The following is a 16,730-nucleotide window of genomic DNA, read 5'->3' on the forward strand; positions in this document are numbered from 1 at the left end:
ATCTACTCAGAATATAATGATAAGATATAATTTAGTAAATAAACAAGAAAATTCTTCAAAGGAATAGAAAGAAACAAAAACAAGTAATTTGTAGTTAAAACGAAAGATGTTTTGAGATCGCTTTAATGAGACAACTAACCGTCATTTATCTTATAGCCGTAGGTCCGCAATCTGATACGCGTGGATTCTGGTGGACTTTCTGACTTGCCAACAACAAAACATTCCGTACTGGGCCGTTCAGTATTCAGGTAAGCAATTCGCACCAAAAGGAGGCATTCATGAGTAAAAACGAAAATAACAAAGAATTGGAAGTGTTTGGGATCGCTTAAAAACTTGGCGTTTGAAAGATTCTCTTTTTGTCGCATGGAAGGCAACAACTTTGGTGGATTCATGAATTGGATATAAATATATACTAATAAGCATTGAGTTAGAGAATTAGCAAAGGATACCATTTTACTTGCCTTTCATCCGTCGTTTGGTATACAAACTGCATTCTTTTTCTGTCTTCGCCAATTGTAGACGATTGTGCGGAAAGAGCTTTAAGAAAAAAAGAATCCAGTCTTATTTCAATTCTCGTCTAATATATATTTTGTTGTTCGTTTTCAAACCAGTTTTTATTTTCCTTTTTTCGTCGTTTGTTACTTTGCTTGTCATAGTGCAGAAGATATATTGCTGAATAACTAAGTTTTTATTTCTTTACAAACGGAAGAAAAGAAAAAAGAAGTTCTCTCTTCAAGTGAAGTTCATTTTCGTCTCTTTAAATCTCAATTTCTATCATTTATCAAATTGTCGCTATTGGGGTTTTCGCTGTATACCCACGGAAGGTTCTCGGTTGTGGAATTTTTGTAACCATTTTTATTAATTCTTTCATTTCGATTGTACTATCTCTCGAACATACAGGCTGATTGATTGATTACCCTTTAACATAGGGTAGAAATATTTAATCATAATCAACTGAAACTAGAATATTGTTTTTAAAAATCACACTTTTAATATCCCCCCCCCCCTTCTGGTTTTATTTATATAGAAGTTAATTCTTTTGGTTTTTTATTTTCTTTTTCTTATCTTTTCTTTTAGTTTTTTTGGTTGTTAATCCTTATTGAATTATGTCAAGTGGAAATACCGATTCTTCTGTAGATCCTCTGAGTGCGGATCTTGAAAAACAAAGCACCCATCGTTCTCATGAATATGAAGATGAAGGATTTGACTTGGAAAAACAAAATACTCGACACACTTATACTCATAAGCAAGTTGGTTCGGATATCGAATTCAACGATTATCTTCGACAATTCCCTGTCGTTAACAACCCTGAAGATTTTATCGTCGACCTGAATGGCCCAAACGATCCTAGCTTGGCTCAGAACTGGAGCTTAAGGATTAAGCTACAGAATGTTGCGGTCATGGGATGCGCTTGTCTGTGGGTCAGTTTTGGTTCCTCTTCCTTTTCCGGTGCCGTTCCTGCGGTAATGATGAATTATCATGTTGGGAGAACCGTTGCAATTCTTGGTATCAGTCTTTATGTGATGGGCTTTGCTTCAGGACCTCTTTTTTGGGCTCCAATGAGTGAAGCTTTTGGACGCCGTAGACCTATGATCATTGCTGTCTTTATTTTTAGCATTTTTCAAATTGCCGTCGCCACCGCCAAAGATATCCAAACCGTTATGATTTGTCGGTTCTTTTGCGGTTTCTTTGGTAGTTCTCCCGTCACCACAGTTGCTGGTTCGTTCTCCGATATGTTTAGTGCTCGGACAAGAGGCTTGGTAATTGCAACATATGCTGCAATTATTTTCAATGGTCCCTTGGTCAGTCCTATCGTTGGTGGCTTTATCGGCAAGTCCTATTTAGGATGGCGGTGGATTTCATATATCACAGCAATCATGGGGTTCTTCTCATTGATATGCATGCTTATCTTCCACCGTGAGACGTATACAAAAACGATTACTGAGGACCGTGCAAAATTGGTTCGAAAATTAACTGGTAATTACTGTTTGCACTCCAAATCCGAAGAGGAAACCTTGGCTTTGTCATACTTTGTTCACAAATACTTGACCCTTCCGCTTCGCTTACTTTTATTTGAACCCATCTTGTTGCTGGTATCCACATACACTGCGTTTGTGTATGGTATTTTATATGGTCTTTTGGAAGCATATCCAGTAATTTTCGGTGAAGCCAGGGGATGGAGTGAAGGTGTCATGTCTTTACCTTATCTTGCCATTCTGGTGGGCGTCTGCATAGGTTCTATCAGTGTTGCCTTCTTCCAACCATATTATTTTCGACAAATGGAAAAGAAGAACGGCAGGCCGGCTCCTGAAGCACGACTTCCTGCTATGATGCTTGGATGTATTGTGTTTCCGATTGGTATTTTTTGGTTAGCATGGACTGGCAATTATCCAAAAATTCATTGGATTGTCCCAACTATATCCGGCAGCTTTGTGGGTTTTGGTATTATTACAATCTTTCAACAAAGTATAAATTACATCGTCGACTGTTATATGGACATTTCTGCATCTGCTATTGCAGCCAACACCCTGTTTCGTAGTTCGTTTGGTGCTGCTTTTCCTTTGTTCACTACTCAAATGTTTAATAACTTAGGAATTGGTTGGGCTGGATCTCTAGTAGGTTTTGTTGCTGTCGCTCTTATCCCGTTCCCCTTTTTCCTTTTCATATACGGCTCTAAGATCCGTTCCATGAGTAAGTTGTGTCTTAAAGATTTACCTTGAAAAAATGTATGTTTTTCTTTATACTGATAGTTCTCTATCGTGGTTGGGGTCAGAAATGCATTCATGTTTGCATCGGAATGATTTAAGACAAACTATGATATAAAAGCGCAATAGAAGATACGAATTGTTTCTTCTAATGAGAGGACTACTCTCTTTTGTAAAATTATTTATTTTAGCTTCTTCCCCTTAATGAATGTCTATTTGCTTCATACTCTTGTCAAGTTTTAACTGACATATGTTGTGTGATGGAAAATTTATTCTCAATATAGCGTGAAAGGAAGGAGTTTTCTCAAAACCCAACAATAGTAACTACGGGTTAAAGTACCTGGCTGAAGAATTAGTATATTCAGCGTCAATGGAAGTTTCCTTTTTGAACTTTGGTTTGTTTGAAATCGGAAAAGAGAGTTGCTTTACTTTATGTTTTGTTCTTACCGACATTGCAATCAAAATCTATTGCTTTAGGTAACAGATCTTATATTAAATAATTAAGACGATAATCTGAACGAGTAACAAGTTTCTACACTAGAAGCATCAAGAGAGAATAAAGGGTCATTAGATTTGTTTTTCTTTCAGTATATCGCATAGAATTAGTTATATTTTTTTCTCAGCAATGACCGGCGAAAAGTTGCAGTACGCTATGGATAAAATTGCTAATGAATGATAACCATGGAAATCCGTTCAACCTCTAAAATATAACATATAAATATAACCTAATAAGTTGATATTTAAGGTATGATAGTCGAGTAGAAATGCTTTCTGTCGTCTTTCTTTCTTAGAAATTAGCCAGTTTATTGACACGCGTGTTATGTTTACTGGTGACGTGGTTAACATTCAATTAGCACGCTTTAGTGCACTATGTTCGTAAGATTTCGGTGACTTTACGTTGTTAAGATAAATCAAATAGGGAACTCCATTAACGGTCCCTATTTGATTGATGCAAGTCAGTAGAATCGTAGTAGAAACTTACTTACCAAAGCAATATTTCAGAAAGTGGATTCAACAGAAACGTGGCGGTCTCCCCTTTAAACTAGTTTTACAAAAATCCTGAAAAGAACAGAGGGAAAATCCTGCTGGAAAACATGGAAACAAGCACAAACTGGGTGAATGCACCTGTAGAGCAAACATTGACTAAAATTGGACCTCCAGATGACTTTGAGCCTTCAAAGAATGTAAAACCAGCCGAAAATAAAGAAAAAGAAGCAGGACATGAGGCACCAAAACTTACAAAGGTAAAATCACACGAAGAAAACGAAGAGGATTATCGGTATGGTGGTTATCATCCAGTATTTATTGGGGAAGAATTCAATAAGAAGCGATATGTGGTGGAACGTAAACTGGGTTGGGGTCATTTTTCTACTGTTTGGCTTGCTTATGACCGGTTAGCAAAACGGCGGGTTGCTTTGAAGGTCGTACGATCAGCAGAACATTATCGAGAAACATCCATTGATGAAATTCGCATTTTGCAAAAGATCTGCGAAGGTGATGACAAACATCTTGGCAAAAAGCATGTTATTGCTTTACTGGACTATTTCCTACACAGAGGGCCGAATGGTGCACATGTGTGTATGGTGTTTGAAGTCTTAGGAGAAAATCTACTGAGTCTCATTCAGTCATACGGACATCGTGGTGTCCCGATGGAAATTGTCCAAGAAATTTCTTATCAGTTGCTCATTGCATTAGATTATTTACACCGTAAGTGTGGAATTATACACACTGATTTAAAACCCGAAAATGTTTTGATTTGTATTGATGATTCAGTATTAAATGACATCGACAGTCAAGCATCAGTTGGTTCGTCATCAAAACTTCCCTCGAATGTGAATACCGCTGGTTCACTCGGAACTCCTCAAAAGAAGTCGAGCAAATCATCTGCGGGCCAGGTGCTTGCTAGTGATCCATTTACGTCCACACTAACTCATTCTCCTGGGTTAGAGGGAGCCGTTTCAGGGATCAGTCTGCGTGACAATTCACTCAACAGATCTGGACAGGGAAAGAAGCCCTTGATCGAAGTCAAAATAGCAGACCTTGGTAATGCCTGTTGGACGAAGAAGCACTTCACAAATGACATCCAAACACGACAGTATCGTTCTCCAGAGGTTATCCTTGGATGTCCGTGGGGAGCTTCTGCTGATTGCTGGAGTTTTGCCTGTATAATATTTGAACTTCTGACAGGTGATTATTTATTTGATCCAAGAAGTGGAAGTTCCTATTCCAAAGAAGACGACCACATAGCTCAAATCATTGAGTTGCTCATGACCTTCCCCAAGCAAATGGCTTTATCCGGAAAGCACTCCGGCGAGCTGTTTAATCGTCGAGGTGAACTCCGTAATATACACAAACTAAAGTATTGGTCATTGAAAGATGTTTTGGAACAAAAATATCATATTAATGCTTCACTCTCTCAGGATATTTCTGACTTTTTATTACCCCTTCTTTCGTTTGATCCAGCAAAGCGTGTCAATGCAGGTTATATGAGTAACTCTCCCTGGTTGCGCAATGTTGCTGACCCAAATTTCAAGATTGACAGCTCTGGGCAATTCGGTGAATTTATCCCCGGCTGGGCTAACGAAATCAGAAAATAAAAAGAGTACTTTGAACAGCAACATTCATGCATATAAACATTTACATTCGTTAATTTTGGTGTACCCAGGGTACCGTCTTACAAAAACTTTTAGCCACCCTATTGACATGTTTTTCCGTCATTATATTTTTATTCTGAAGAATTATTTTGCTTCTTTCTGATCTTTTGGTCTCTTATGCTTTGATGAAACAATAAAGACACAACGACAAGAAAAAAATGATGTTAATTTTTGTTATTTCTTTGTTAATTTATTTCTTCTTGCTTCTCTATCATTTAAAATGGACGAATACACCTTGTTTTATGAGCACTTTACTAACGATTCGTGAATAGGATTTACTACATAATGATATTAAATACTAGTCCAATGTATACAAAATTCATATAAATTTAAATAAATAGAATTGTAAGACTTATGAGAGCGATAAGACTATAAACAAGAACCAAAGAATTATTAATACATTTGCCAGCACTTAACGTGTCTTTGCATTTTCAGGTAGTCCATCTTGGGTTACGCGAATCTTGTATTCTCGTTCAAAGTAGTTCCTATCACAGTCAAGTAAGAACCGAGTACATCCCTGTTTGGAAGACGAAAGTTGTGCGTTCGATTGTGTGTATAGGTCTGCTATAGACGGGATATTTACATCTACTTTTGTAACTTTAGGAGGTCTCGATGAATTCCGCTGGGCTCTCTGAAAGTCTACGCATAACCCTAACAGTAAGTCCGTTGGATACATTTGGCCTAATACTGTATATGGTTGGAAGTGCATATAGAGGTCAAGCAAGTCAGCAATTGCCCCTTCAGTAAGCAAAGTGGGAGCACAGAAATTTCTAGGAATAATGGGTTGGGAGAGCTTTTGAAGCTTACATGTGATTGAAAGAGCAGCAATTGCTATGACAGAGACGGGATATTTCAATGGTGCAAAGGTCCGGTAAGCATCAGTACATATATTCCAAGCGACAACTGCAGTGCTAGATGTGACTAAAGAAACAGTTAGTATTTAACTTAAAAATGAGTTCGTACAGTTCAATGATTTAGCAAATTTAATCACATAAGTATGAGGATGGCGAACACGAAAGTCAAAACATAACAACTCCAGGATCATCCTTTCGAGACCCAATACTTTTCGTTTAACCTCATCAATAATCTATCAATCGATTAGTTACAGAATGTCAGCTAGAAAATTACCTGGGTATGAGAATCAGCATCTAAACCAGGATGCTTATGTTGAAAGTGTATGAGCAAAACCTCACGAAGCTTTTTTGCTGTATCTTCTACTTTACAAGCAACAAATAAGCATGCAGTAGCACATTCTATGAGCGGCAGTTCTGCCAGGGAGTAAAATAATTGAATTCGGCTGATTAAAAGCATAGCAAGACCACTGGTACGTACCGGACTATGAAAAAGCGTTAATAAACGATTCCGTTTTTTTGAACATACAATTTCAGACTCCTGCTCATTTCTGAGATCCAATGGAACGCTTGCATTTTCAAGCCATTTTCTTTTGGGTCTCGAGACTGCATTATCCGAGTAATTTCATTTTCAGAATAAAAAGGGCGAGAAAGTCGGATGGATAATACATGTTTTTCCTCTGACATTCTTCTGGGAATCGGTAAAAGGTATATGAGTAGTCAGTTTTACAACTCTTTATGTCTTTAAAGCGATTTTTAGCGTCGTTTGAATATATAATTAAAAAAAATAAATAATTTATGTTGGCTAATGCTCTTTGACATTCAGCGTCCTTCAAACCCAGGAAATTTCCGTTTTTTGCCTTGAATTAAAACTGTGGTTGAGAAGGCACGCTTGGTCATCTTTGAAAAAATCGAATAGAGAACAGGAGCTTTCCGATTATTCTTCCTGGAAGTTTTTTTGTATATAGTAAATTTTTATTTTTCATAGTTTTCTCACTTTGCTGCTTGTCCTGGTTTGTAGTCGTAGATGTTCTCAAAGTGCTTCTCTAGCTGGGCTTGGAAATACAATTTCACGAGAAAAGAACTTCATTTTTGGATATGCTAATGGAATTGAAAAATTTGGTACTTATGTACGCTTCCTTCCTGTGTTGGCATGAGCAACACAACTGTTGGTAAATTCTTTCAGTAGGAGAAGCCAAGGCTTTCAAAATAACAAAGGGATTCTGTTTGATTTTTCAAGTTTTAAATTGATGGAATTCTGTAGTTCTTTCGACCCAAACTTTCACTCACAAATTCCACGATTCTGTAGCATACAAATTAAACAGAAAGGATTCAGCAAAAGTCTATGTACACTTGTTTCGTAACGCATTGAGAGAGGTAGAGAGAACAATTATTCACAGAAAATTGGGAATCTCAATGTTTTTCTCCATGCGAAATAGAGAAATCGTTCCTTAAAAAAGTATTACACATGTAGAACGGTTTCATCAAAGGAATATAGAGAAACGCATGAAAAGGTTCATTTTCACAGAAAATCAACTAATTTTCTATTCTTAGTAATGTTGTTTATGAGTCCTAGTTTCTGGATACGCATTGTTTACATCGCCTAGATATGTCTTAATTATAAGCTAATTGCTCAACTGAATGAATGTACCGGCATCCACCTAGCATTTTTTTTTCTGTGCCAAATGTGGAAAAACAAAGGATTCAATTTCGTTATATTTATAATCTTCTCTTGTTTTTTCTATATTGTTCAATCATCCCCAGTACTTACAGTTGAGAAGTTGAAACTGGGCGACAAACAGCAAGATGGAAATCAAACTCCTGTAGTCATTTGGCATGGACTAGGTGACTCCTACGATAGCATTTCGTTGAAGCGAATTGTGAAGCGAGTGGAAGAAATCACAGGTGCTTCAGTTTTCGTTATCCATATAGGTAGTACAGGACTTGGCGATTTGAAGGCTGGATACATTGGAAATGTTCAGGAGCAAATTGATGGTATTTGCACTCAATTGTCTTCTATAGAAGAGTTAAAGGACGGATTTCATGGCATTGGTGTGAGTCAAGGCGGTCTCTTCCTCCGTGGTTTGCATGAGACCTGTGAATTCGCTAAGATCCGCACGTTACTCAGTGTCGGTTCACCCCAGAATGGAGTTTTCAATTTCCCAGGATGCTCTGCAACAAATTTTCTATGTCAGACAGCTAGTAAGTCTATTTTGGCTTTGGGTGTCTGGAATGCTTGGGTTCAGACCCATATCGTGCAAGCTCAGTACTTTCGCACGGAAAAGAACTATGATAAGTATTTGGAAAATAGTCAATTTTTGGCAAGGATTAACAATGAAATGGACCATGAAGACATGGAATTGTACAAGAAAAAAATGGAGCAATTAGGGAAGCTTGTATTGATTACCTTCGCTACAGATACTATAATTGGACCTGTGGAGTCTTGTGCCTTTGGATGGAAAGATGAGGAGTCTGGAGCGCCTATTCCTATGAAAGAACATTTCGGCTATGTGAACAATATCTTGGGATTGAAAACGCTAGACGAACAAAACAAGATCACAAGCCTTTACTATCCTGGTATCCATTTACAATTGACAGAAAAGGAGGTAGATGAATTGATCCGAAAGTATTTGAAAGATGCCACAACAACGAGCGCAGAGCAAGAAATAGAGACTGCGAATCCCAAGAAAGGAGATCCTTCTTTACTCACTCCTTTATATTCAGACATGCTTGAACGGATTCAAAGGGTTTCAAAAAAATTACAAAATGCAAGAATGAATAAGAAGCTTCGCAAACCAGACTTTGCAGGGAGCGAGAATGCGAGTGTCAGATACTTACAAGATGCATCAAAAAGCGAAATAGATGCCGCTCCCAAACCGTTTGCAACGAAAGTGTTTATGACGGTATTTTCGCACTTTTTTTATCACGTTGACGACTTTACAAAGAGCATTATGGAGCTATTTTCCTTGATCCCTCAGATTATAGGTATAATCTATCTCACAGTGATGGTAACCAATCGAGAACTAGATACATTTATGCAATTCGGAGGTCAAGTCGCAAACGAAGTCCTCAACTATGTCATAAAAATAATTGTAAAACATCCTCGACCTTCTGTTGTTCTGCACGGCGTGGGATATGGCATGCCGAGCAGCCATTCTCAATTTATGGGTTATTTTACTGCTTACATGATTGCATGGGTATGCAAGTATCGAAAGGAAGAATGGAGTCACATTAGTTCTTTGGCGAAGATGAGTCTCTATTGCGGACTATCTCTGTGCGTATGCTCTAGCCGTTACTTGTTGAGTTATCATTCAATTTCTCAGGTAATAGTTGGATTCGCCGCTGGTTTCGTATTCGGCTATGTTTGGTGCTGGTTCACGGGTCAACTACGTCTGACAGGAATCACCGAATGGCTCCTGAAGTTTCCCATCATAGAATGGGTGTACATCAAGGATACTCTCATTCACAATAAAGACAACCACAAGCAAGAATGGTTAGCGAGTCGGCGACAGAAGATTCAAAAAAGGCTGTAATTGAATTACAAATTTCTTATGTGGATTTATGTGGATTGATTTGTTAGACATAGATATTTATTTTCAAACCTTGCCATACATGAATATGGAATTGTATCGAGTATCAAAAATTGCTTTGCGTAGTCTAGCAATAGCAAACCTGCCTTTTCAATTGCACCCATTCTAATTTATATACAATTGATCATTTCATCTTGCATGACTTTGTTTACAACTAAAAAATAAGAAATATTATTGCTGTTGTTATTTTTCTTTTATTTTTGAATGATAAAAATATTCCGTCTGGGGGAATCGAACCCCCGCCGCATCGGTGAGAGCGATGAATCCTAGCCACTGGACCAAGACGGATCTTACACACAAGTAAAAAAACTAAAAAGTTTATAGTAAAATTTTAAAAGCGATATATTTTTATGTCGATGATTGAAAGAATAAAAGATTGCCAGTTATAATTGTTTAATACTCTTCCAGAATTCTTTATCCTTGCTCTTTTCTTCATATGCCACGGTTTGTTCAGCTCGCTAAGCGTTCTTATTTTTAACGTGCCGGTAAAATAAGCAGCTACGTTGACACGACATGCTACCTAAAAAAAAGGTTGACGAACTGGTAAGTTACCTGGTTTGTATTCGGCTGATTTGTGTCATTGGTTACCGGCATATAGAGCTGCTCGGCTTTTGGTATATTTTAAACTGCGAAACGTCATAAGGGAATTTTCGGAATGTTAAATTATAGCATACTAGACCGTGACTCGGTAAAATGTAAATAAACAGGAAGAGTCGAATTTTTGACAGTTTTCTAAGGGAAATGAACTCGCGTTTTGTTTTTCTTTTTAAAAAGAAGAAAGATAAATTTAACTTCGTTGCTGTCTTTTGAGATGACTTTGAGCTCGTTATGTAGTAGTTAGGTTTGAATGTTTGCAGCTTTGGAGGAGAGTCGTTACAATTTGGAGGAGGAGGAGGTCGTCTGGCTAGTTGTTGTATTGGGTACTTTTTTCTATTAAAAGATTTGTTTTTGATACTTTTCATAGCTTCACTGGTTTTATTTTATTTTTATTTTTTACAGTTCACGAAATGGATGTTTATTTTATTTATTTACTAATGCACCGCAGTACATCGGTATCCAATAATCACGGGCTACTCCACGAAAATCATTAACATTACCGGAAAGTTTACCGGGGTAACAATGCGCTTTTATGTAAAAAAGGTGCATGAAGACACTCCACAAAATCGCGGGCAAGACCGAAATTTCAACCTGCCCTTTTCCATTATTTTTTCAGCTTTTCCTACGCGATTTTACGCTAGCTATTACATTTCAGTGGTTTGTCAGTGATTTCTTACCCGTTGTCTGCGTGGAAAGAAGCTGTGCTTTTTCAATTCAGAAGAAAGTATCAAAGTTCCGTTGATTCTGGTATCCTCTGAGGTTTCGTTTTTGTTGCTTGTTTCGCGGATAAGAACAGTAGAAGATCAAGTGAATTTCGCTTTTTTTTGTGTACATTTTTTTCTTGTCGCTCATCTGTTGTGCTATACCATCTCACTTTCTTCCAGCCTGAATGTATCGATAAACCGCTGACTAGCTCTTCGTTTCCTCTTTTTCATTTTTATTCCTAAGGTTCACTTTTTTCCTTTGAATTTGGTTTCAAAATTTCGATTTTTAGTTACGGTTTCATTTTTTCTTATTCTCATATTTAAGCTGCAAAGGACCATTTTCTCTTTGTGGATTTTATTTTTCTATTGTAAAAATACTCGTTGGCTGTTTCAAACTTGAGATTTTTTAGTTGGATTCCTTTTTTTTTATTTTTATTTTTTGGTTGCTGCTTGCTGCTGTTGTGTGTTTGTATTTGTGTGAATTGGGGATTGCTCGTTCTTTCTTTATTTTATTTTTATTTTATTTTTACTTTTATTTTGTTTTCCTTCTGCAAAACTTCTTCTATTTCGGATTCTAATTTTTATATTACATCGTCCCCTTCCTGTATCTGATACTAGTATGGTAAACAATTCTTCTGCTACTTATCAAAAAATATCCTTGTCTAATGCAGCAATAAATGACACCGTCCTTGGAAAACGTCCCTTAGAATCCTCTGCCGGGCCAGAGGCGAAACGACAGAATACCCTTTATCATGTTGCCCCATCCTCATCTCCATCCCAAAACTCTCCTTCTTTCGTAGAATCGAAAGAACACCTCAATCATGCTTCCCATAAATCTGATAATGCTACCCTAATTGAGTCTGTTAATTCTTCTTCATTTCCTTTCTCTCCGTCCACCTCTACTCCCGATCAGCAAAGACCTTCCGTAATAACAGGACCTTCTTCCACCGAGACGCCTTCCCCGAAGTGTTCTTCTATTGACAACGAAAAAAACACCCTCCATAATCACACATCCGATTCGCGTCCTAATGTTGACGCACAGTTCATTCCTTACTCTCCACCGCACTCTCTATCTCCTTCGTCTGATCAATCTCTTAATCCCGCTTATTATGCTCCTTACCGCCAGCCTAACGGTCCCCTTTGGTTAGAAGGCCGAGAGTTTCTACCGAGTCTTGACATTCAACTAAGACTCGCAGATGTATTTTTTATTTATGCCCATGGTCAACCTTATGTCTTATTTCACCGTGATTCTTTTATTGCGTCTTTGCGCGCTCAGCGTCTTCCCCCCGTTTTAGTGCTTTCTATGTGCTGTACCGCTATACGTTTTTGGCAGACCGACGAGTATGACAAAAATGCGCTCCTTCAGCAATGTTTCACTAAAGCTTCTTCTATCGCCATGTCCAATTTTGACAGGCTGGACCTGGTCTATATTGCGTGTTTCATTATGCTTTCTTATATTAGTGTCGCAGATGACAAGTATTGGATGTATACTGGCATGGCCATCCGCATGTCTGTTGCCCTGCACCCAAACAAATGTTTTGATCTTCCTTATTATGATTCGCCAGACAACCCCTTGCCTTCGGAAATCCGTGGACAATTAATACGCCGTCTTTTTTGGGATTGCTTTATGCTTGACCGGCTAAATTCACTATATTGCAACTCGCAGTTTTTAAATTTAGAAGATATCCATGTGCCGCTGCCTATGCGAGAAAGTCTTTTCATGTACAATACTCCCGCTGTGACAGAGACAATATACGGAAAACCTGGTACATCGGACATGACTGGTGCTGTGAAACTTGCCGATACCAACTCGTCTCAGGGTTTGAATCAACATGCACAAAACAACATGGGAGTATTGGCGTACATGATCCGAATGGTATCAATTTGGGGAAGAGTCGTGCGTTGTTTGAAGGCTTATGGCTCTAATAAACAAACTTATCCGCGTCCGTTTTGGCATATGTCTGGAGCTTTGCAGCCTCTTGACCAAGAATTATACGAATGGGAAAAGAGTCTTCCTCAAAGATTACGTTACACACGTCAGTCTTTGCTTTCATACCACATGAAAGGACAAGGGGGACCGTTTGCATGTATGCACCTGATGTATCTTCAGGTACACCTGTATATTCACCGATATGCCGCTTCCGTTTCACCTTTGTTCCATCGTCGTATACCATCGCCCCCACAGTCTTTCGAAAAGCAATCTGTTCTTTTGGCTACCTTTTGTGCCAATGCCATTGCAAGAATTCTTCATGATTGTGTGGAGTTATCAATATCTTTGACAGCCCCCTTTACGGCGTATTCTGCTTATATGGCCGGAACGGTTATGCTTTTCCATGTCTCAAATCCGGACAATTCGTCTCAAGCAACGATTGCAACATCTAATTTGCCAAAAGTAAAACGTCATTTGCGGGCAATTAAGCACTACTGGCCAACAATTGCAAAATACTCGAATGCTTTGGAAAGTTTATCTAAACTTGTTTCACGAAACCCGATCACGGCTACCAAGACAGCTCCTTCCGTACCAAGTGCCGCCAATAAGCAAGATTGGTATGCCGTTCCAAGACAAAGACCAGCTTTTAGTGATGTGCCAAGAAATATCCCTATTAATCACGTTCCCTTGTCTGCAAACATTCCTTACACTGCTACTTCTAGTTTCACGAAGGGCAGTACATTAACAGATCTTGCTTACGATACAAAAATTTCGCGACCAGTGCCTGCTCCAGGGATGACTTCAAACGGTTCATCGCAAGGTTTGGCTTTTGAAAATCGGATGCCTCCTATACCCAGTGCAGTGAAGTTGGTTTCACAACCACCACCACCACCACCCCGTCCTGCGCTCTCGTCGTTTTCAGCTTCGAGTGCTGCTACTTCAATGATCAATGAGTATGCGGAAAAGGTTGGTATTGATCCAGATTTAGTCAGTGTTGTGTCACTGTGCGATTGGTTTAAGAATCCAGTAGACGAGCTTGCCTTGAACAAGCCTCTACAACTCGACTCATCGGATGAACAAGAAAAGGCTGCAATAGACATTAGTCGTCATAATACTGCACTTAACCTTTGGAGGTATGGCATGTAACGAGGGAAATGTCGCTATAGTACTCCCACGTTTACTAGGCCTACCTACTAGCAGTAAGGCGTTTGGTATTGTATATTTATTCTATTTCATCTTTTTTTATTATCCTTCTTTTATTTTTTTTGGGCGGGCTTTGTAAGAAAAGGTCCGCATATTGTTTATGCAAGTTTATGTTATAGATCAAAAAAACTTATAAAGTTTTTTATGTGATATTTATGTGCAAATGGAGAAATACTAGATAACAATGACTAATTTTTAACTCTTATTCTTTTACTAGCGATCATCCACGTCTTGCGTCTTTACATATACCATATACATATGTACAAACAAGAACAGTTGTGACTCTAACTAGTCGAAAAGTTGTCGAACGAAATGACAAAAAAGAGATCAGGAAAAGACCTTCAAAGGTGAAAAAGGAACAAACATTTAGAAGGATATAAACAACAGCAAATGCTCTATACTCTTTTCCATTAGTAAACCTCTATTTATTTACTCTTTGTGAATCAAAGTTGGTGTTTGTATACGGACACGGTAAATTCTTTATCGACGGATGATAGTGCTCGGTATATCCGATTGACGGCTAGTGAATTTTAGTTTTTGTCGACTCGTAATTGGATCGTAGTATCCAATTACATAAAAAATAAACAAAACCTATGACATCAATGTACACTTTAAGCCAATAATAAGTAAGAGTTATAAAGCTAATTGATTTTCGTTATCTACTTTAAGTAACGTTCCGAGACTAGCAGCCAATATTATTGGAGAGTTGAATTAGAGTTGAACAACAGTGAGAAACGGTTCGCTGACCAATGACCTTAACTAGTGGGGTTCCGTTAACGACACAATCGTGGAGTATGTGACTGTCATTATCACGGAATCAAATTCATATATAAAGGGAAAATGGTCACGGGGATCATCAACTCCCCCCTCTCACTTACCTTTAACCAACTTCCAACAGGACTTATCAAGAACAAACCGTTATTTAGCGATTTTTCTTGGAATCTTCTAACTCTTATTAAACATAAATCAAAGAAAACTGTTTCTTCTTCCGTAATATTTCGAAGAAGCGGTGATTTGAAAGATATAGAAGATATTGCATATCGTATAGGACTCGTTCGTTTTTAGTCTACATTAATCAAAATGGCTTCTCCTCAACAACCCACTGCTCCCATCAGCCCCAACCTTTTGTCTGAGCAAAAGAACTCCACCTTCGTCTTTGACTTCCTTATGGGTGGTGTTTCTGCTGCTATCTCCAAGACTGCTGCTGCCCCCATTGAGCGTGTCAAGCTTTTAATTCAAAACCAAGATGAAATGATCCGCGCTGGCCGTCTTTCTCACCGTTACACCGGTATTGGTGAGTGCTTCAAGCGTACTGTCGCCGATGAGGGTGTCGTTTCTCTCTGGAGAGGTAACACCGCTAACGTTTTGCGTTATTTCCCTACCCAAGCCTTGAACTTTGCTTTCAAGGACAAGTTCAAGGCCATGTTTGGTTACAAGAAGGACAAGGATGGCTATGCCAAGTGGATTTTTGGTAACTTGGCCTCTGGTGGTGCTGCTGGTGCCACTTCTCTTTTGTTTGTCTACTCTTTGGATTATGCTCGTACCCGTTTGGCCAACGACGCCAAGTCTGCCAAGAAGGGTGGTGAGCGCCAATTCAACGGTTTGATTGATGTCTACCGTAAGACTCTTGCTAGTGACGGTCTCCGTGGTTTGTACCGTGGTTTCGGTCCTTCCGTTGCCGGTATCGTTGTCTACCGTGGTTTGTACTTTGGTGTCTACGATACCTTGAAGCCCATTGTCTTGGTCGGTCCTTTGGAAGGTAACATCTTGTCCTCTTTCTTGCTCGGTTGGTTCGTCACCATTGGTTCCGGTATTGCTTCTTACCCCTTGGATACCGTCCGTCGTCGTATGATGATGACTTCTGGTGAAGCCGTCAAGTACAGCTCTTCCTTCCAATGCTTCAGCCAAATCATTGCCAAGGAAGGTCCTCGCTCTTTGTTCAGAGGTGCTGGTGCTAACATTCTCCGTGGTGTTGCCGCTGCTGGTGTCCTTTCTATTTACGATCAAGCTCAGCTTTTGATTGCTGGCAAGAAGCTTTAAATAGCATGAATGCCTATTTTTAAGTACCTAACTTTTGCTTTTCACGATTTCCCCACCTTTTAACAAAGTCTTGAGGATGTTGGTTTAACTCTTTTTTAAAGAGAAAAAAATTGGAATTTTCGTGCATGGAGTCTATGCTCTAGTGCATTAGCAGATTTCAAATTTCAAAGAGCCGGAGAGTATAGTTCATACATAACCTTTGGTTTTTTTTCTCTTTGATTCAATTTTTCATTATTATCACCTTACTATCCCTAGACAGAAGATGTTTTTAAAAATCATCGAATTGAAATACCTATCTTTCTTTTTAACAAAGATTCTTTGTGTTTACAGTCATGAATGAATGTTACTGCAGTATATATAATCCGTCTCATGGTGAGTCCAACCTTGTAGTATGTTGGTAGTGACCTGTGGTAGAAGTGTCTTATGCTTGTATTTATAAGTATAGCCATGTAGGCT

General features: G+C 38.6%; 6 protein-coding genes and 1 non-coding gene across 7 annotated transcripts; 5 read left to right on the forward strand and 2 right to left on the reverse strand.

The window, feature by feature from the left end:
* Positions 1–208: 208 nt before the first annotated feature.
* On the forward strand, positions 209–3,431 carry SOCG_02617 (spermidine family transporter). The gene is made up of 2 exons (XM_013161109.1): positions 209–248; positions 432–3,431. Exon 2 carries the CDS (start codon positions 1,107–1,109, stop codon positions 2,718–2,720), a length of 1,614 nt encoding a protein of 537 aa, XP_013016563.1. The 5' UTR covers positions 209–248; positions 432–1,106; the 3' UTR covers positions 2,721–3,431.
* A 240-nt stretch (positions 3,432–3,671) lies between these two features.
* SOCG_02618 (CMGC/SRPK protein kinase Dsk1) lies at positions 3,672–5,709 on the forward strand. The gene has a single exon (XM_013161110.1). The coding sequence runs from the start codon at positions 3,800–3,802 to the stop codon at positions 5,300–5,302; it is 1,503 nt and encodes a 500-aa protein (XP_013016564.1). The 5' UTR covers positions 3,672–3,799; the 3' UTR covers positions 5,303–5,709.
* A 62-nt stretch (positions 5,710–5,771) lies between these two features.
* Positions 5,772–6,897, reverse strand: SOCG_02619 (cyclin Ctk2; the record flags this gene model as incomplete). The annotated part of the gene is made up of 4 exons (XM_013161111.1): positions 5,772–6,280; positions 6,323–6,446; positions 6,488–6,695; positions 6,740–6,897. The coding sequence occupies 4 exons, from the start codon at positions 6,895–6,897 to the stop codon at positions 5,772–5,774; spliced, it is 999 nt and encodes a 332-aa protein (XP_013016565.1).
* Positions 6,898–7,895: 998 nt separating this feature from the next.
* SOCG_06178 (palmitoyl protein thioesterase-dolichol pyrophosphate phosphatase fusion 1) lies at positions 7,896–9,743 on the forward strand (the record flags this gene model as incomplete). Its single annotated transcript, XM_013162418.1, has 1 exon — positions 7,896–9,743. The coding sequence occupies one exon, from the start codon at positions 7,896–7,898 to the stop codon at positions 9,741–9,743; it is 1,848 nt and encodes a 615-aa protein (XP_013017872.1).
* Positions 9,744–10,016: 273 nt separating this feature from the next.
* On the reverse strand, positions 10,017–10,088 carry SOCG_16218. The gene has a single exon. It is a non-coding gene; the product is annotated as a tRNA-Glu (tRNA).
* A 1,632-nt stretch (positions 10,089–11,720) lies between these two features.
* On the forward strand, positions 11,721–14,177 carry SOCG_04391 (transcription factor; the record flags this gene model as incomplete). The annotated part of the gene is made up of 1 exon (XM_013162137.1): positions 11,721–14,177. The coding sequence occupies one exon, from the start codon at positions 11,721–11,723 to the stop codon at positions 14,175–14,177; it is 2,457 nt and encodes an 818-aa protein (XP_013017591.1).
* An 853-nt stretch (positions 14,178–15,030) lies between these two features.
* SOCG_04392 (adenine nucleotide carrier Anc1) lies at positions 15,031–16,656 on the forward strand. Its single transcript, XM_013162138.1, has one exon. It carries the CDS (start codon positions 15,315–15,317, stop codon positions 16,272–16,274), a length of 960 nt encoding a protein of 319 aa, XP_013017592.1. The 5' UTR covers positions 15,031–15,314; the 3' UTR covers positions 16,275–16,656.
* The last annotated feature ends 74 nt before the right edge of the window (positions 16,657–16,730 follow it).

The sequence above is a fragment of the Schizosaccharomyces octosporus genome, assembly GCF_000150505.1.
Source record: "Schizosaccharomyces octosporus yFS286 unplaced genomic scaffold supercont6.1, whole genome shotgun sequence".
NCBI classification, from domain to species: Eukaryota; Fungi; Ascomycota; class Schizosaccharomycetes; order Schizosaccharomycetales; family Schizosaccharomycetaceae; genus Schizosaccharomyces; species Schizosaccharomyces octosporus.